This window comes from Pantherophis guttatus, chromosome 4 (genome assembly GCF_059756535.1).
Source record: "Pantherophis guttatus breed Tessera chromosome 4, ASM5975653v1, whole genome shotgun sequence".
NCBI lineage: Eukaryota > Metazoa > Chordata > Lepidosauria > Squamata > Colubridae > Pantherophis > Pantherophis guttatus.
This window is the reverse complement of record NC_142066.1, coordinates 1,627,043-1,646,790: the sequence shown is the minus strand read 5'-3', so window position 1 is coordinate 1,646,790 and position 19,748 is coordinate 1,627,043. Positions and strand designations below refer to the sequence as shown.

The 19,748-nt window shown below is 51.4% G+C and overlaps 1 protein-coding gene across 4 annotated transcripts; it reads left to right on the top strand.

The window, feature by feature from the left end:
* The first annotated feature begins 5,180 nt into the window (after positions 1-5,180).
* Positions 5,181-18,625, top strand: EIF5A (eukaryotic translation initiation factor 5A). 4 transcript variants are annotated; one of them, XM_060685243.2, is made up of 6 exons: positions 5,181-5,364; positions 11,649-11,838; positions 15,039-15,143; positions 15,890-16,021; positions 16,893-16,966; positions 17,082-18,625. In XM_060685243.2, exons 2-5 carry the CDS (start codon positions 11,674-11,676, stop codon positions 16,953-16,955), a joined length of 465 nt encoding a protein of 154 aa, XP_060541226.1. In that variant the 5' UTR covers positions 5,181-5,364; positions 11,649-11,673; the 3' UTR covers positions 16,956-16,966; positions 17,082-18,625. The 4 variants fall into 4 exon arrangements, with proteins under 4 accessions (XP_060541226.1, XP_060541227.1, XP_087747738.1 ...); XM_060685244.2 differs by having other exon boundaries at positions 5,193-5,364; positions 16,893-16,976; XM_087891612.1 differs by lacking the exon at positions 5,181-5,364 and adding an exon at positions 5,450-5,586.
* The last annotated feature ends 1,123 nt before the right edge of the window (positions 18,626-19,748 follow it).

Genomic DNA, 19,748 nt, shown 5'->3' with positions numbered 1-19,748 from the left:
GGCGAAGCTGGTAGAGACGAGAGAAAAAAAAAAGTCTCTGCATAGACAGGAAGTCCTCCACTTATGGCCACAGTTGGAACCGGCGTTTCTGTTGTTAAGCAAGGCGGGTGTGAAAAGTTCTTCGGACTTGACTTCGCTTGTCCGAATCCGGCCAGCAAGGTCGCAAACGACAATTAAGTGAATTGGGATGCTTTAACCAGGATAAATTACCTGCCGGTTGCCGAAATATTGAGATCACATGACTGGGAGGATGCTGGGATGATCCAGCATGAGGACTGGTTGCAAGTCCTGGTTTTCGCTGTGGTTGTCACTAAGCGAAGGGTCGCACGTCGAGGACCGTCTGAAACTTTGCTCAAACCCTGAATGATGGGCTCAATGTGGTTAATTCAGTGGCGGAGCTGGGATGGTATCCTTCGGAGCCGGCTCCGTGGGTTGGGGATTATGGGTACCATGTTAGGGTGTTGGTCTCCCGGCCCCACATTTGTGGGCGTGTCATCTTGCGACCCCGCCTTTTCAACAGGTAGTCCTCGACTTACAACCATTCATTTAGTGACCGTTCAAAGTTACAGCGGGGCTGAAAAAAAGTAATTTATGATGATTATAGCATCCCCACTGCAAACTTGGCCACTTTAAGACTCGTGGACTTCGACTCCCAGAATTCCTCAGCCAGCAATTCTCCCCCCCTTTGCTGTGAAAAAAAGATATATTACATCTACTGCATTCCCACCATCTATTAAGAAATTTACTCTTTTCGAAAAACGTGATAGTCTAATTTACATTTCTTTTTGCTGAATTCTGGTAAATATTTGCTGCCTGGGGGATTCTGGGAGTTGAAGTCCACAAGGCGTAAGATTGGCAAGATTGGGAGACCCCTGCTGTAACGTCACTCGGTCACTCATGCCCTGCTCATCTCTCTACCACAACATTACACGGAAAGTCTCCGGAAGCTTCCGCTGCTGCACAATGCAACTGTTTTTCACTCTACCCAGGCTCCAGAGCCTTTCTAGGAGCCTGGGGAGGACGAAAACGGCCTTCCCCAGCCCCCTGGAGGCCGGAAATGGCCCGTTTCCCAACTTCCGGTGGGCCCAAAACGCCCAAAAATCAGCTGGCTGGCATGCACATGCTGAGCTAGGGCAACGCTCGCGTGCCCACAGATATGGCTCCGTGTGCCAACTGTGGCACGCGTGCCATAGGCTCGCCATCACGGGCCTATGGCCTTCAGAGCCCTGCATGGCATGCAACAGAACTGCTGGGGCATGATATAAATTTAATAAATGTTGTTGATGATGATGATCTTATCTGTCACATCATATCCTCGTTACAGCTGTCCGCGTTCTCCCATCCTGTAACCATGGCCGGGCCACGTGAGTTCAAACAAATAAGTAAACCCAGGTTAAGCCCTTTCCAGTTTGGGAGTCGTGCAAACTTGCCCTGCTGCCTAAAAAATACCTCTGATTGGTGGTTAATACAAGAGGGTCTTTCCTGCCGTGAAAAAAACAGCATTGAAAAAAGGGACTTATGACCGTTTCTCACACTTGGTTTATTTCATTAGCCAATTCTGCTGGCTACTACTCACCACATACAATGAATGGCACACAGGTGTTGTTGGCAGAGGGTGCCAGCTCCAGGCTGGATTTGGACTGGTGCCCCTTTACCTGGCAGGCGGTGCTGGCTGGCAGACTCTGCCCTCTGCTGTCCATAGACACAACCTGCAGCCTTTGGGCTGGTGCTGATTTCCCATCTGCACTTTTGACATGCTCCATTGTTCGGAGGGGCAACCGGGTGGCAATGAAAACGGGCATGGGACCGTTGAGCCACGGAGCGTCCTTGTATACGGGTAGTCCTCGAGTTATGGCCATTTATGTCCCCAAGTGAAACATTTGTGAAGTGACTTTGCCCCATTTTACAATTTTTTCTTGCCGAGCGAATCATTGCCTTTGCGAAGTTAGTAACACGGTCGTTAAGCGGAACCGACGTCCCCATTGACTTTGCTTGTTAGAAGGTCGCAAAAGGGAAGGGGATCATGCGATCCCCGTCATAAATGCGATTCAGTTGCCGAACGTCTGAATTTTGATTGCATGCTGCAACGGGCATTAAGTGTGAAAAATGGTGCTAAGTCGCTTTTTTCAGTGCTGTTGTAACTTTGGTCACTAAATGAACTGTTGCAAGTTGAAGACTGCCTGTAGAAGCAACGTGTTAATGGTGCCAAAAGACAAATTTCATTTATTACATGTTTATCCTGTCTTAATAAGTAACTCCAAGGGTGTGAGCATATCTCATTTTTTATTTATTTAGATCTATTCTTATTTATTATAGGTGGTCCTTGACTTACAACAGTCGTTTAGGGACTATTCAAAGCAAGAAAAATCATAAAATGGGACAAAACGCACATAACAACTCTCTCAATTAGCAACAAAAATTTTGGGCTCCATTGCGTTCCTAGTTCGAGAACTACCTGCATTTGGCTGCGAGAAATGAAATAAAAAAAATATATTTGCAATTTAGATACGACGCTTGTAACCCACCCATTAAGATTTCAGATTTTACTTTCCGTATTTTGCGTTTTTACTCCTCCATCCCTTTTTACTGAAATACGATGCCAATGTGCCATATGATAAATATTTATTTAGAGAATTTATATGGAAGCCCACTCCCTCCGAGTGACTACGGGCAGTTTCCAAAAAACAAAAAACCCAATATACAAACAGTAAAAAAAAAATACACCCCCCATCCCCCTCCCTGGTGACCACAATCCAGCAAACAATAGAGTAATCTTTCCACGTATTTTCCCCACAACAACCCTGCGAGGCGGGCTGGGAGAACATGAAGCAAATGTAGCAAGATTTTTGGGGTGGGCGGGGGAAGAGGAGGGGTGTGGGGCAAGGGGGAGATCCCTGCCCCTGTCTCGGGGTAAGAAGGCTGACTTGTGAGAGCCACAGCGGATGGACTTTGTAATACAAGAAAATCTGTTAATTAGCCAGTGCAACAGTACTACAAAAACCATGTTTCCAATATCACAGTCCATCCTCTTGACAGCCAGAGGATGGACTTTGTAGTACAAGAAAACCCGTTAATTAGCCAGTGCAACAGTACTACAAAAACCATGTTTCCAGTATCACAAAGTCCGTCCTCTTGACAGCCACAGAGGATGGACTTTGTAATACAAGAAAGCCCTGTTAATTAGCCAGTGCAACAGTACTACAAAAACCATGTTTCCAGTATCACAAAGTCCATCCTCTTGACGGCCACAGCGGATGGACTTTGTAATACAAGAAAACCCCTGTTAATTAGCCAGTACAACAGTACTACAAAAACCATATTTCTAGTATCACAAAGTCCATCCTTTTGAGATCCACAGCGGATGGACTTTGTAATACAAGAAAATCTGTTAATTAGCCAGTGTAACAGTACTACAAAAACCATGTTTCCAATATCACAGTCCATCCTCTTGACAGCCAGAGGATGGACTTTGTAGTACAAGAAAACCCGTTAATTAGCCAGTGCAACAGTACTACAAAAACCATGTTTCCAGTATCACAAAGTCCGTCCTCTTGACAGCCACAGAGGATGGACTTTGTAATACAAGAAAGCCCTGTTAATTAGCCAGTGCAACAGTACTACAAAAACCATGTTTCCAGTATCACAAAGTCCATCCTCTTGACGGCCACAGCGGATGGACTTTGTAATACAAGAAAACCCCTGTTAATTAGCCAGTACAACAGTACTACAAAAACCATATTTCTAGTATCACAAAGTCCATCCTTTTGAGATCCACAGCGGATGGACTTTGTAATACAAGAAAATCTGTTAATTAGCCAGTGTAACAGTACTACAAAAACCATGTTTCCAATCCTCTTGACAGCCAGAGGATGGACTTTGTAATATAAGAAGACCCTTTAATTAGCTAGTGCAACAGTACTACAAAAACCATGTTTCCAGTATCACAGTCCATCCTCTTGACAGCCACAGAGGATGGACTTTGTAATACTTCAAATAGTGCAACGTCCAAGTATCGTTTCAAGTATTACGAAGTCCATTCCTCTCAAGAGTCGGAGCGGATGGACTTTGTAATACTGGCAACATGGCTTTTGTAATACTGTTGCACTAGCTAGTTAACATGGGTTTTGTAGTCTTTTAAAGTCCATCCTCTGTGGCTCTCACGGGGGGGGGGCAATGGTTGCACCCCGAAAGCCCCCATTCCCCCTCCCTGCCTTGGTTTGGGTTGGTGGGCTCCAACTCCCAGCACCCTAATGCACCACTTCGAGGCCTGGTGCCGGCCAGGGAGCATGGGTTTTGTAGTCCCAACGCCTTTCAGAGGCAGAGTTAGGCCTGGAAGGTTGGCATTGCCTCATGGGCCTGGCACCAACTTTCTCGCCTAAATAAACCTAAAATCTTTTTATTTTGATTTTAGAAAGATTTATGGCTTTGGGGGGGGGGGTTCGGCTCCAAGAGTGCCTGTCAAATCCCTGTCAGGGCTCAATAAAGGACCCCTCGGCATGTCATAGGCCTCTGCTGGGAAGCATGGGACTTGGAGTCCCAGGCCACCGGCAGATACAGAGCCGAGTAAGGAGGAAAACTTATTCTTCATCTCAAAAGTCCCATTTTTTTTCGCTTCGGGAGCGGCGTGGAATGGAGGCCGCTGCCGTTGCCGTGGCAACCATGGCGGCCGCGGCCCGGCCAAGATGGCCGCCGAGGCCCGCGTGGTAGGGAAAAGACTTTGGGCGTGCCGCTCTGCGCCGCTCGCCACGCACACTCGGTGGTACGGGTAGGGGGTTGTCGTTCGGCATCGCCAGCCGAGGCACGCATGCGCCCTTCTCGGCGTCCGCACGCTGGGTTGGAGAGCGTTCCCCGAGGCCGCCAAACTCGAGGCGTGCGCGGCCTAGGAGCATGCGTGATCTCAAGCAAATGGCCGCGGGGGGAGGGAGGGAGGGAGGGAGGGAGGAAGACGGCCGCTCCACGCGCTTGCGCGCTGCCTCAACCACCAACCCCCGACTCGTGAAGCAGGACGTTTCCTAGTTGGGGGCCTCCTTTTTTTTTTTTTTTTATTTTTCCCCCCTACACATGCGCACGGCGTTTTTTCCTTCTCCCCCCGCCACTCCGCATGCGCGCGGGGGAGGGTGACGTCGCACCGCGCACGCTCACAACCCTAACGGCGCAGGCGCAAAGAAGAGGCTCCTCCTTTTCCCCCTCCCCCTTCTGGGCGTCGTCTCCAGTGCGCGTGCGGCGACGGGTCGCGAGCTCGCGGGCGGAGGGGGGGAAGCAGGGGGGAAGCGGGAGAGGCGAAGAAGTGCGCGTGCGCACTGCGGGCTGGGTTGCAGCAGGCAGCGGCGGCGGCGCGGCGGCGGCGGTTGAGCTCGCGGGCGGGTGAGTCGCTGAGGGGGGGGAGGAGGAGGAGGAGGAGGGGGGTCGCGGGGAGGGGAAAGAAAAGGCCGGTGTGGGGGGGAGGGGGAGGGGAGGGGGCGGCCTCGAGCTCGGGCAACGCGCGTCCCCGAGGCCTCACCGCGTGGCGGCCGCCTCGGACCAGCAGGCAGGCGGCGGAGGAGGACGAGGAGGGAAGCCCCGCCGCCTCAGCCGCCGCCTCGCCTGGTGCGGAGCCAGGCCGCCCCCTCGGCTGAGTCACGGGGCGGGGGCGCTCCTGAGGGAGGGAGGGGGAGGGGGAGGGGGCCCGCAGGAAAGTTGGAGGGGAGGGGTCCCTCCTTCCACGTGTGGGGGCCTCGCCGCGCCTGATGGGCCGTGTAGTCAGCCCCGCAGGACCCCCGGGGGAGGGGGTGCAGGGGGGAGGTGCAAAAGGGAGGGTTTGTGAGGGGAGGGGGGGGAAAGAGGGGAGGGGGCTGTCCTGGTGGGGTCTTGGAGGGGGTGAGAGGTAGGACTGGGGGGAGGGGTCGCCTAAAGGGAGCCTGTCCTGGGTTGAACCCTTTTAGGGGGGTCCCTGTATTTGGTGGGGGGATCCTTGGACGGGAGGGGGAGGGGTCTTTGGGAGGGGGAGAGATTTGGGGTCTTCCTGGAAGGGGGGGGGTCGCCAAAGGGAGCCTCTCCTGGGTTGAACCCTTTTAGGGGGTGCCTGTATTTGGTGGGGGGATCCTTGGACGGGGGAGGGGTCTTTGGGAGGAGAGGAGGGAGGGGGGAGAGATTTGGGGTCTTCCTGTGAGGAGGGGTTCGCCTAAAGGGAGCCTGTCCTGGGTTGAACCCTTGCCTGAATTTGGGGGGGTCGTTGGGAGGGGGCGAGGGGAGGGTGGGGGGGTACCTTTGGTCTTATTGGGAGGAGGGGGTCGTCTAAAGGGAGCCTGTCCTGGGTTGAACCCTAAATTTGTGGGAGGGGGGCCTTGGGAGGGGTTGAGGGTGGGAGGTGAGCCCTAACCTTCCTGGGAGGGGTGGGGGTCGCCTAAAGGGAGTCTCTCTTGGGTTGAACCCTTTTAGGGGGTCCCTGTATTTGGTGGGGGGGATCCTTGGACGCAGGGGGGGGTCTTTGGGAGGAGAGGAGGGAAGGGGAGAGATTTGGGGTCTTCCTGGAAACGGGGGGTCGTCTAAAGGGAGCCTGTCCTGGGTTGAACCCTAAATTTGTGTGTGGGGGAGTCCTTGAAAGGGGGGGGTCTTTGGGAGAGGGGGGAAGGGAGGGTGGGGGGTGAGCTTTGGTCTTCTTGGGATGGGGGGGTGTCACCTAAAGGGAGCCTGTCCTGGGTTGAACTCCTGTAGGAGGTGCTTGAATTTGGGGAGGGGGTCCCTGATGGGGAGGGGGGTGAGCCCTGATTGGAGGAGCCCCCTCCTCTCCCAAGATTTCCGGATTTCATTGTGGGGGGGGCGAGGAAGGGAGCTGGGGTTTAGTCAGAGCTAAGCCCCCCCCCCTCCCTTTCCCCAGACCCAAATATTGGCTGAATACACGGGCATTTTAAACCAGCTTCTTTTTTCCCCCCCTCCCTCCCTTCGTGGTTTGGTTGTGGCTTTTGCAAACCCCAAAATAGGCGCATTCCGAGCGGGTTGTGTGACCTCAAGTCTTTTTTGGGGGAGGGCGAAGCACGTGGTTGCCCTTTAAAGGGAAGGCTTGCCAAGCCCCTCCCCCTGATTTGAGGGGGGGGACTGAGGGGAGCCCGGCCGGACCCAAAGTTTTTTTGGGGGGAGGGATTTGCATATTTGGGAAGGCGGCTTCCCCCCCCCCTTTTTTTTCTTTTGCAATTTGGGGGAGTCGAGCCCCTTGGGGTGGGGTGGCTCTTATTTTGGGGCATGGGGGAGAGGAATGCAGAGGGTGGATGGAAAGGAAAGTACTTGTAATGGCTTTGCCGGACGGTGACGGCTGGATTTGAACTTCTTTCCTGGATGATGGAGAGCGACCCTTGCAGGGTTTTAAGTCAAGCTTGGCGATTTTGGTGGACTTTTAATTCCCAGGATTCCCCAGCCAGGCCCTTCCTCGGCCACTGTTAAGGCTTGTGGACTTCAGCTCCCAGAATTCCCCAGCCAACATGACTGGCTGGGGGAATTCTGGGAGTTGAAGTCCCACAGGTCTTAAAAGTAAATCTTGAAACTCAGCTTGTCTGCCCCCCCCCCCATGGGATTCTCCCTGGATGGGGGGTTTGGCAAAGTTCACCTTCCTAATGCCAGTTACCTAGGTTGCTACCTAGATAAGGTGGGGGGGGGGCTTTGAGTAAGCCCGAAAGGGGGGAGGTGGGTTTGCCTTGGCTTTTGCTTGCATGGTAGCCCAGTTTGGGGGGGGGGGTGATTGGTTATGGCAGCCATGTTAGTGGCTTTTGATGGCTTTCCTTTCTGCCCAGATAGATGGCCTGGGGCCATTGGAGGAGGAGGAGGAGTGGGGGAGAGCAGAGACCTCAGGCTGGATTCAAACTCGGAGCAGACTTGGAGGCATGAGAGACTCTGTTCAGATGCCAGGACTCTTGGGAGGGGAGCTCCTCCTGCGCAGAAGCTTCTCTTGGGGAGACATTTGTCACCCTCAAGAATTGGGGAGGTAACAGCTGGGGTCAAGATCAAAAGTGGCTGCTCCCTTCCTCCTCCTCCTCCTCCCCCAAGCCGGTCACGTGGTCTGGAGCCTGTCTCTCCGCAGTGGCAGCTTAGCTGAATCATGCTTGGGGTTGGCAAGAGCCGAGGGGAGGCTCCCTCCTTACATGCGGACCGACCGGAGGGGCTGCCTTGCTCTCTCTCTGTCTCTCTCTAGCAAAGTGGGTGCAAACTTCCTGCCTCCTTCGCCAGCGCCCTCCTCCTCCTCCTCCCCCCTTCCCCTTTTGCTCCGCGGCTGCAGCACACACAATCGGAAGCACGTGGTAGCGGTGGTGGCAGCTGGGCCTCCCCGGTGCCACCAGCTTGGCGAGAGAGATGGCTGCCACCACCGCTGACGGCCTTTCGAGGAGCCGCTGTCAGCCCGCGACAGCTAGTCGATTTACCCGACAGGTTTGCAGCGGGAAAGGAGACTCCGGTTGGTCTCTGGCAAGGGGTGGGTGGGCGGGCGGGCTAGTGATCGCTCTTGGGGGCTCCTTGGCGTGGCAGGTGGAGGGGAGGGGAGCCGTAGACGAAGGAGCCAGCAGCTGTGTCTGCAGCCACCTCATGCCTCGGTCTCGGGCTTTGTCTTAACGCTAGGCTGAGCCTCCAAGCGCCTTCCCGGGAAGGGAATCGGGTTTTTCCAGCTCCGATCTCTATGGGCTGGGCTTCCCTTGGAGCCCTCCTGCTGCCCCTCTTTTGTCCGGTCCTCCAGGGCAGCCCCTCTGGAGAGCAGCAGCCCCCACTCCCTCCCAGAGGGATCTCCTCCGGAGCTCTGCCTTGGGGGAAGAGGGGGTCAGGGGGATATGCCTGGGGTTAAATGCCTTTCCAGAAGGGCCGGTCTGCTTTTATTCGCCCCAAACACCTGGGATGAGTGGGTTGGGGGGCTTGGGGGCATTTTCTATACTTAGACCTTTCAAGCCTTAAGGGAAGATTGTTTGCTCCACGAAGCTATTATCTGATTTGCATGTTGGCCAGGTGGATTTTTTTTCTTTTCTTTTTTGTGAACGAGTCAAGCGGGCTCCTCGGGGCACAAAGTCTCCGTCTTTGCTAAACCTTAGTTAGAAGTTTCTTTTTGTTAAAAAATACACACACCAAAAATGAACTTTTTTCCCCCCCTCCAAATCCTTGTTGGCTTATTCCCCCCCTTCCCTTTCCCCAGAACCGATCGGGCAGTTTTAAAAATTGCACGTTTTGGAAGAATATTTTGACTGAAATCGCTCCTTGAGAGGGATAGAACCCGGTGCCTGAAAGCTTCACCGCTTCGGCCGTGGAGGAGCAAGAGATCCCAAAATAGAGCAGGGAGGGCTCCATGCAGCAGAAGGTGCGGTTGAAATAGTCTGGCTTGATCTTGGCTAAATCTTGGGCTCGCGTCGGCATGGAAAGCGAACTTGCAGGCTTCTTGCTAAGTGAACGGAGAGGCTTGTCGGCCAGAGAAAGTTAGTAAGTTAGACGGAATAAATGTCGAGAGAGATTCTCGTTTCACCCAGGTCGTAGTTGGCTCAGAGGAGCTTTTTCAAAAGGCAGCTGGACTTCAGGTAGTCCTCGACTTACAACATTTCATTTAGTGACTGTTCAAAATGAAGAACAGCACCGAAAAAAAATATGACTTGCAATCACTTTTCACACTTATGACCGTTGCCAGACCGGAAGCCAGATTCGCTTAACAAATGTGTTGCTCGCTTAACTGGTTCGTTTAACAACTGGCAAGAAAGGTCGTAAAATGGGGCAAAGCCTAACAATGTTTCACTCAACAGAAATGTTGAGCTCGTAAGTCGAGGATTACCTGCATATGTGGATGTGTATGTATAAAAAAGTGGAAGGAAGGTCGTAAAACAGAGCTTAAATGTCTCGCTTAACAACAGAAATTTGGGGTTCCATTGTGGTCATAACTCGAGAACTACCTGTATGGTTCTTTTAGTAGATTTTTTAAAAGTTTGCGGTAGTAATGAGATGGCGTGGAGGGGGAGCCACTGGGAGATCCTGAAAATTATCAGTAGTGCTGGGGAAAAAAAATGGTTTAAGGAGAAGACATTCGTTTTTGGGAGCTGGTTCTGCTCAACTTAGAAGAGGTCAAATGAATTTAGCTGTTGTCTTGGCAGCTTGTCCTTTCGATGGGTTAAAAATGACAGGCAGCGCTAAAATGTAGCTAGGCTCGAATTTGGGCGCTCTTTGGTCTCTGCCTCCAGAGTTCCCATGCTGGGGCATCTGCTTAATAAGGCAAGGGACCCTCCGTGCCCCTTACCCCAAATAGCCCAGCATCTGGTTCAGCTTCAGCTGAGTTGGGCAGGGTCTCCTTGAGACCAGGGGTCAGCAACCTGCAGCTCTGGAGCCCCCTGTGGCTCTTTCACCCCTCTGCTGCGGCTCCCTGTCACTCAAAATATGCACACCAATGTGCGACACCCACCGGCACGCGATTTATTGAGCTTTTCAACCCCCGGTAGGCCAACCGTGGATAAACCCAAGAAGAAAAAAGTTTCAGAAGAAAACAGAACGTTTAATTCAACTACATAGGCTAGTTTTGTGGCCACTCAAGAAATAATCAGGCATCAAAGGGTTTTGTGGCTCCCGGTGTTTTTCCTTATGTGGGAATGGCTCTTTTGAGTGTTTAAGGTTGCAGACCCCTGAGATGTCCAACTTGGCCACTCTTAAGACTTGTGGACTTCAACTCCCAGAATTCCCCAGCCAGTAATCCTGAGGGTTGAAGCCCACCGGTCTTAAAAGTGGCCAAGTTTGGAGACCCCTTGTCTCACAAGACCTTGTATGCTTTGGATTCAAAGGGTTGTAAACCCAACGTATGTATGGCTTGAACTAGGAAGTAGGTTGGCTGGTATATTATGGTCTCTTTTTTTTGGGCAGTGCCTAAATTTGGAGAATTCATGGAGATCTTTTGGTGGCCCTTGGCATGAAGCATTTTTAAAAAGACGTTGCATGGATGTAGAGTAATAGGATTGGAAGGGAACTTTGGAGGTCCTCTAGTCCACCCCAGGCCAAGGCAGGAGAACCCTGTAAGCTTCCATTGATTGGAGCCCCCACAACTTCTGGAGAGAAGCCATTGTACTGATCGTAATAGAATCATAGATGCGGAGCTGGGAGGGCCCTTTAGAGGTCTTCTAATCCAGCCCCCTGCTCAAGCAAGAGAGACCACTGGAAAACCTCCAATGGCCGAGCACCCACGATTTCTGGTGGCAAGCAGTCCCACTGGTTAATTGTCCCTCACTTTTGGGACGTTTCTCCTTCAATCCGGGTTGCTTCTCTCCTTGATCCGTTTCTTGCTTCTCTCTCTCTCTCTCCGTCTCTTATTCCTTCTTTGGAGAGAGTTCAGTTGACGCCCCCCTCCTCTTTGTGGAAGCCCCTCAAATACTTGAACCCTGCTCTCCTGTCCCCCCCATCCCCCCTGGTCCTTCTCTCCTTAGTTAGACTAACCCCCAACCGTTCCTGATACAGCTGGGCCTGGCCAGACTTGAATCCATCTCCAGGCATGATCCTGTGTCTCCCCTTCCAGCTTTGGGAGCTTCGGCTGCTTCTCCCACCTGGCAGGGTTGATTTCCTCCTCCCAACCTTGCCAGGCTCGGCCCCGTCCAGCAAACGCTCGCACACCTCCTGCCCACTTCTATCCTGACCTTCCTCTCTCTCTCTCTCTCCTCCTCCTCCTCCTCCTTCCCCAGCGGTTTCCACAACATCTGATCCACCATGGCTGATGACCTGGACTTCGAGACCGGCGATGCCGGCGCCTCCGCCACTTTCCCCATGCAGTGCTCCGCCCTCCGGAAGAACGGCTTCGTGGTGCTCAAGGGGCGTCCCTGCAAAATTGTGGAGATGTCCACTTCGAAGACGGGCAAGCACGGCCACGCCAAAGTAAGGAGCGGGTGTGATCTGTGGCCGGGCTGGAGTAGTGGCGCGTGGGTTTGCGTGCGCCCGACAGGCGTCGAGTGGCGTCTTCCCCTTGCTGCTTTGTGTGTGTGTGTGTTTGCGCGAGGGTGTGTGATTGTGCAGGTGGCCAGGAGGAGGAGGAGGAGGAGGACCAGAATCCTGGGACTTAAGTCTGCTTTCCCTGACCTTCGTTTTTCCTCCCAGACATTTCATGGCCCTACTAGGGAACGTCATCAGTGCTAGAGGGGGAGAGGAGGAAGGACTGTGGGGGGTCCTCGGTGCTCTTTGACCTGGGTTGGTTTCTTGCAGGCGTTTCATGACCCAGCAAGGTAACATCATCTGTGCTAGTAGGGAGTTTGTGGAGAAGAAAGGAGGAGGATTTTTGGCATCCTTGGGGCTCTCTGTACATTTCTTGTAGACGTTTCATGGCCCTACTAGGGAACGCCATCAGTGCTGGAAGGAAGGTGGTCATCATCATCAGGGCTAGAGTGGAGTTTGCAGAGAGGAGGAGAAGGAAGGAAGGAAGGAAGGGAAGGAAGAAAGGAAGGGAAGGAAGAAAGGAAGGGAAGGAAGGAAGGAAGGAAGGAAGGAAGGAAGGAAGGAAGGAAGGAAGGAAGGAAGGAAGGATTAATTTTGGGATCCGTGGGGCTCTCTACGCATTTTTTCACCACCCAACTAGGTAACCCCATCAGTGCTAGAACGGGAGGTGGAACTCAACGAACGCTGATGATGTTCCCTGGTTGGGTCATGAAACGTCCGCAAGAAAACCGCCAAGTTCTGACGGAGGAATGTCACGGACGTTGGGGTACAGGAGTTTGGTACCCCAGAATGGATCAGAACGGAGCGATTCAAAGTGGCATTCATCGTGAACCTTCCCGGCCTGGGTGATCCGCGATAGTCCTGGACTTAACGACAATTCATTCCGAGTGACAGGGAAGAGAGTGGCTTTAATGACCGTTTTTCACACTTAACGACCGTGGCCGCATCTCCACGGTCACGCGAGCAAAATTGGGACGCTCGTAGTTATGACGGTCGCAGCGTCCGGGGGGGTGTGCCACGTGATCCCCTCTTGCGACCTTCTGACAAGCAAAGGGGAAGCCGGATTCACTTAACAACCACGCGACTCATTTAACTGCAGTGACTCGCTTAACAACCGTGGCAAGAAAGGTCGTCAAATCACGGCCAAGTTCAACTTGTCCTGCAGAGCAACAGAAGGGTTGGGCTGCATTGTGGTTGTAGGTTGAGGGATACCTGTAATTAACAACTAATGGGGGGGGGTTCTTGTGACTACAGGGGTGCTACAACGGTCGTTAAGTGTGAAAAATGTAACTTTTGTCAGACAGTCACTGAACAAATGGTTGTAAAACAAGGACTACCTGGAGACCAGAAGTCAAATTTTAATTTCTTACCCCATAGCATCCAAGCATGTCCGGCCCCCTTCAATGCTAGAGATATCCAGGTAGTCCTTGACTTACAAAAGTTCATTCAGTGACCGTTCGAAGTTACGACGGCACTGAAAAAAGTCACTTAGGACCGTTTTTCACCCTTACGACCATTCATTGCAGCATCCCCATGAACATAAAATTTACATTCAGATGCTTGACCGCTGGTTCACATTTACGACGGTCACTGTGTCCTGGGATCATGTGATCCCCTTTTGCATCCATCTGACGAGGAAAGTCAACCGGGAAAGGCAGATTCACTTAAGAACCATGCAGTTAAGCAATCGCAGTGATTCGCTTAACAAACGGGGCCAGGAAAGCTGCAAAACTCCCTGAACAAATTTCTCACCGAGCAGCATAAAATTCTGGGCTCAGTTGGGGTCGTAAGTCGAGGACGACCTGAATATAAAACAAAGCCAGAATTTCTAAGGCTATTTTAAGAGCAGCTCCAGGTGGACCCATCACAACAATACATAATATCGCTTTTATTCCAACCCGTGCATTTTAAAAATTAAGTTAAAAAAATAAAATGAAATTAAACATTTTTTAAGATTAAAATCCCCTTTTTTTTAAACGTACGCCAGGAGCCTCAAGAGTTTCAGCTTCCATTAGAATCCAGTCATTAACATATCAATTGCTTTAAACATTTTCAGCGGAAATTAACTTTCCTCTTGAAACCTCTCCTTCCTCCCTGTGGCTTGTCAGGAGCCAAAAAGTCCTTCCCGGTTTATCCTGCCTGACATACGGACTAAATATATAAGGACATCATTTGAGCATCTGATTCACTCTTTCCACCGGTGATGCCTGGCTTCATCTGGGTTTTGGGGTTTTTAATTCATAAATTTATTTATTTTATTCAATTTCTATAGCTGCCCCAGCTCAATGACTCCGGGTGACTCAACCAATAAGTTACAATGAAAATGCTGAAAGCTTCTTAAAGCAATTTAAACACTCTTTTGCCAGGCACGGCTGTTTCCTCCTCCTCCTCTTCCTCCCTGCAAAACCCACTCCCTTCTAGCACGGATGATATTCCCTTGAAATATAGTAAAGAAAATATATACTTGATTAAACATGTCATAACTGCAGCGGGGATTGTATTTGCACAAAAGTGGAAAGCAGCGAAAGTCCCTACAGAGGGAGAAGTAATTAAGAAAACATTGGAATGTGCAGAAATGAATAGATTAGCGTTGGCAATGAAAGAAAAAAGAAGAATCGGAGTATTTTAAAGATACGGGGCAATTTTATCAATGGTTGGAGAATGTAATGAGTTGAATGAAGATGTAAAAGCCAGATAGAAACGTAAGAAAAATGGGGAGAAAGGCATAAAATGAATTAAATGTAGGAAATTTGGAAAGAATGTTGTAATAAATGAAACTATAATAAGAAATATATGATAGAAATATAGTAAGAAAATGATGGGAGGAGGAAGTAGAGGACACAAAATATGTACTCAGATGATAATGTTGGGTCATGAAACGTGAAATGCAAGAAAATCGCCAAGTTCAGAGAGCACCAAGGACCCCCTCAGTCCTCCTCTTCCTCCTCCTCCTCCTAGCACTGATGTTGTTCCCTAGTTGGGTCACGAAACGTCTGCAAGAAAACCACCCAGCTCATAGAGCACCAAGGATCCCTCAGTCCTGCACCACCACCACCTTCTCCCCCTCCCCTCTTCCTCTTCCTCCCCCCTCTCCCCCCCCCTCGTATGGTGCTTAAAGCCGTTCTCTCCCTCTGCTGCCCTCCCAGGTGCATCTCGTCGGCATCGACATCTTCACTGGGAAAAAATATGAAGATATCTGCCCCTCCACTCACAACATGGACGTGCCCAACATCAAGAGAAATGACTTCCAGGTAGGCCCTCGGGCCTTGCGGTCAGCACACACGGTCTGGCGATCAGATTTACAAAGCCGCCCGTTTCCCGAAGCACGACTCCCGGTTTTTGAACCTGGCCAGGGTGCCGGGGGGTGGGGGGCAAGTTGGGTCTCGCAGGGCAGTGGCCAGGTGTTAACAGCCGAGAGGGGCCACTCCTAGCCCTATCAGGTGATCATGTGAGCCAGGTAGAAGCCGCAGGTTACCTGTTAAATCCTCCACCTTGGCAAGATGGGAGGACTTGAACTCGCAGCCAGCAAAGGTTGGCCAATATTCAGCCTGATGGGACAAGAAATACGTCTATATCGCATTTTATCACCTGTTTTCTTAATAGACGGTGGGAATGCAGTCAGTGTAATATATCTTGACTTCAGCAACATGAAAGATAAAAAATAACCCATGATGCATTCAGTAGGTTAAATAAAACAGGTTAAATTAAATAGGTTAAATACGGGCTAGATGGCGTGGCAATTAAATGGGAAATTGATAACGCTGGCTGAGGGGAATTCTGGGAGTTGAAGTCCACCCGTCTTCAAATTGAGAAAAGGGGTGTTTTAAATAACCATGGGATCTTTTTCCCCACCCCTGGCTGACAAGTGTGACTGGTTCGAATCCTGGCCGGGTTGGGGGGGGGGGCTTTTCCCAAGAGGAGGGGCCTTTGAAAGCTCCTTCCGGGAAGCCCGGCCGGCCGGCCAGCCACTGTATTCACCCTCCTCTTCCTCTTGCAGCTTATTGGGATCCAGGATGGCTACCTTTCTCTGCTCCAGGACAGCGGGGATGTCCGGGAGGATCTGCGTCTCCCTGAGGGAGACCTGGGCAAGGAGATCGAACAGAAATACGACAGTGGAGAAGAAATACTGGTGAGGGGCGGGGGGGGGGGCGCCCTTCCTGGAGGGGGAGGGAGGGGCTTGTTTCGTTTATTTAGCGCATGGCGTCCACACAGCTCACGCAAATCACCGATAGACGGAGTTGTTTAAAGAAAGCATCGGCATGCAATTCTGTGCATGTGTCTGTGTTATTTGTATGTAATATATGTACAGATGTATCTGTGCATTTGTGTATATATACAAAATCCTCGACTTACAACAGTTCGTTTAGTGACCGAAGTTACAGCCGTACTGGAAAAAATGTGAGTTATGACCATATTTCACACTTAAAATTTCACCCCGAGTCTCCGGAGAAAGGCGGCATATTAATTGAACTAATAAATTAACCGTGAGACTCATTTAAGAACTGCCACGATTCCCTTAGCGACTATGGCCAGAAAGGCCGTAATGTGGGGCCCAAACTCACTTGCTTAACAACGGAAAGTTTGTGCTCGGTGGCGGTTGTAAGTCGAGGATTACCTGTGCGAAGGGGCGTGGTTCTTGGCAATTCAGTAAGCTACTTAAGATGTTTGTTTTTTTTTCCTTTTCCAATCTTGGCAATGTGAAGGTGGGGGGACTTCAACTCCCAGAATTCCCTAGCCGGCCTCCACGGGGAGGGAAGATGGCGGCCGGCAGGTGGATTCTGGGAGTTGTAGTCCCCCCACCTCCTTCCAGCTGCCATGGATTGAGAAATGGAGCAGAAGAGATTCCAGCACTTGGCAGGATCTCAGTGCTGAGGTTTAGGGAGGTCCTTGACTTTTTTGGGGTGCAGCAATTTGGGGGGGCGGGGAAGCACAGCAAAGACCCCCCCCATTTTTCCTCCTTCTGACCTCCTCTCTTCCTTCCCCCCCCTCCCTCCCCCCAGATCACCGTTCTGTCTGCAATGACGGAGGAAGCTGCTGTCGCCATCAAAGCCATGGCTAAATAAAGGAACCACAGGTGAGTCCAGGTACGGACGGGGAAGCAGGTGGGGGAGAGGGATGGATGGGCTTTGGAGTCCTTTCTTTTTCCTCTTTTTAACTCCCCTCTTTCTCTCCTCCGCCCCCCCTCGCAGGCAACAGCCGCAGCCGCAACAAACTTATAATGAACCAGAGAGGATCGCAACCCGCAGACTGTCAGATTGGGCTCCAAACCCACCCAAAATCTTGGTTTTTTTCCCCCTCCCCTTCCCTTTTTCTTTTCTTCTTCTTCTTTCTTCTCTCTTTCCCTTCCTTTCAAACAAAACAAACGCCCCCCTCCCTTTTCCCATCCACCCACCCCCCCTCTTCGAATCCTTCCCTTTTGAATTAAAACGAAAGAAAAACCAAGCTTTTTATTTTGTGGTCTTTTTAAAAAAGAGCAAACAGACAAAAAAAAAAGAGGCAAGAAAATAATAAAAAATAAAAAATCTCCCCTCTCCCCTCTCCAAGAGCTGGATGCTGATGTAATCATCATTATTATTCTCTCCCCCCCTCTTTATTTTGACCCCTCCCTCTGCCCTCCTTCCTCCCCCCCCCTCACCTTCCTCCTCCTCCTCCTCCTCTCGGGTGCTAGTCACACTACAACCGTTATTTTTTTTTTTTTTTTGTCCTGGCAAAGAGAAGTTGAGAAAATTTGCACTTAAAAAGAATTAAAAAAAGGAGAAATATTTAAAAACTGCTGGAAGGAAGGAAGGAAGGAAGGAAAGGAAAGGAGGGAGAGAGTGGAAAGAAAACCATCACGACAGACTCTTCTTCTTCGGTTCTCCCCCTTTTTTTCCCCCCCTGTTGTCGTCTTTTTTTTCCTGCCATTTTCATCCTCCTCTCGTGAGGAGAGGGCAAAGAATTTGGGGAGGGGGTGTGAGAAGCTGTCCCCTTTTTCCTCCCCCCCTCCCAGCCAAGCAAGATGCCCCGTGGGCTTGCCCCTCCCCTCCCCATCCCGTTTCTGAGCGTTTCTGTTGAGGGTTGGTATTTGGGGGCTGTTTAGTTTTTATTTTTGTGTCCCCCTCCCCAATACCTGTCTGCTTGGGTGGGTTGCAGAGGTTTCGGTCACTTCTTTCGTGCTTGGAGGTTACCCACGGATTTTTGGTGGGTGGGTGGGGTCTCCACTCTGGTTGCTGAGCTTGGCTTAAACCCTCTTCCTCCTCCTCCTCCTCCTCCTCCTCGCTGGAGCCCCCTTTTGTCTGCAACCGTGGGGCAGGAAGACCCCTGCCGGGCCTGGAATGACGGGGACCTGCCCTCTGCGCGGAGTATAGGGGCAGGGTTACTCTGGTCCCTGTCAATCATGTTTGATTATCTTTCCTCGCCCCCCCTCCCCCCTCCCATGCTTGTAGCTGCCTCCGAGCCCCTCCCTCGTTCTTGGGAGTTATCATCGCCCCCCACCCCCTCCTCCTCGTCCTGGGTATCTCGCCCCCCCCAAGAAACTCTTTTCAGGTTAGGGAATCTTTTGGGGGAGAAGGGGGGGGAGTTTAACCAACTAGCACCCCCTCCCCAAACTGTCTCCTTGGTTCATATTTACTCTCCTCTGCTGTTCACAGGTCAAGCTGTGCCCCCCACCCACCCACCCGTGCCCCTCCCTCTCGCCCTGTTAATCCAACCCATTTGTTAATCAACCTCAATAAAAACAAGTTTAATATGAAAACCTGGCTGTGGTTATGTGTCATTGGGGGGGTCTCTCTTGCAAGAGGGGGGTGGGGAAGCCTTGTCCTGGCCAGGGGAAGGGTCTGCTCAGAGACCCAAGGGCGGGGGGGAGGAGGAAAAAGCTAGTGGGTCGGTGGGGAATGGTGGCGTCCATCCGTGTAAACGTTAGTAAAACGGTCGTTAAGCGAATCTGGCTACCCACCGGCCCCCATTGCTAGTCGGAAGGTTGCAAAAGGGGATTGTGTCACACACACACATACGGGGACACTGCAACAGTAGGAGTCCGTTGGCCCCAGGTGCTTTGAATGTTTGGTCACTAAGTGAATGGTCGTAAGTTGGAGCATGGGGGCTTTCTATCCAGAACTCAACTTCACGATGAACATAAAGAGGTCTGAAAGGATCCGTGTGGGAAGGCCCACGCAAAACCCATCAGTGATGTGGAATATAGTGGCCGTCGGATGTCAAATCACCAGGAGCAGAAGCCACGAGTGGTCAAGGTCCTCCACTGGTGGCCAGTATCTTCTGATTGGCTCGGTCCTAGAGAGATCCCGTATCTGGGCACCTTCAGGAGAATCTACCTGTCCCAGCAGGTGCATCATGGCACATCTGGATAATCCCATACCTTCCTCAGTTTAAGCAGTGTGCGCCTCCTTTACCACCTCTGGACTTCAATGAGGCGGCCACATTTCAATGACCTCTGGACTTCAACTCCCAGAATTCCTGAGGCGGCCATGTTTCAGTGACCTCTGGATTTATATTCCCAGAATTCCTGAGGTGCCCATGTTTCAGTGACCTCTGGATTTATATTCCCAGAATTCCTGAGGCGGCCACGTTTCAGTGACCTCTGGATTTATATTCCCAGAATTCCTGAGGTGCCCATGTTTCAGTGACCTCTGGATTTATATTCCCAGAATTCCTGAGGCGGCCATGTTTCAGTGACCTCTGGATTTATATTCCCAGAATTCCTGAGGCGGCCATGTTTCAGTGACCTCTGGATTTATATTCCCAGAATTCCTGAGGTGCCCATGTTTCAGTGACCTCTGGATTTATATTCCCAGAATTCCTGAGGCGGCCATGTTTCAATGACCTCTGGATTTATATTCCCAGAATTCCTGAGGCGGCCA

Coding starts and splice junctions, on each gene's coding strand:
- EIF5A (XM_060685243.2), top strand. CDS start 11,674: ATGGCTGATGACCTGGACTTCGAGACCGGCGATGCCGGCGCCTCCGCC. Junction 11,839..15,038: donor GCAAGCACGGCCACGCCAAA/GTAAGGAGCGGG, acceptor CTGCCCTCCCAG/GTGCATCTCGTCGGCATCGA. Junction 15,144..15,889: donor TCAAGAGAAATGACTTCCAG/GTAGGCCCTCGG, acceptor TTCCTCTTGCAG/CTTATTGGGATCCAGGATGG.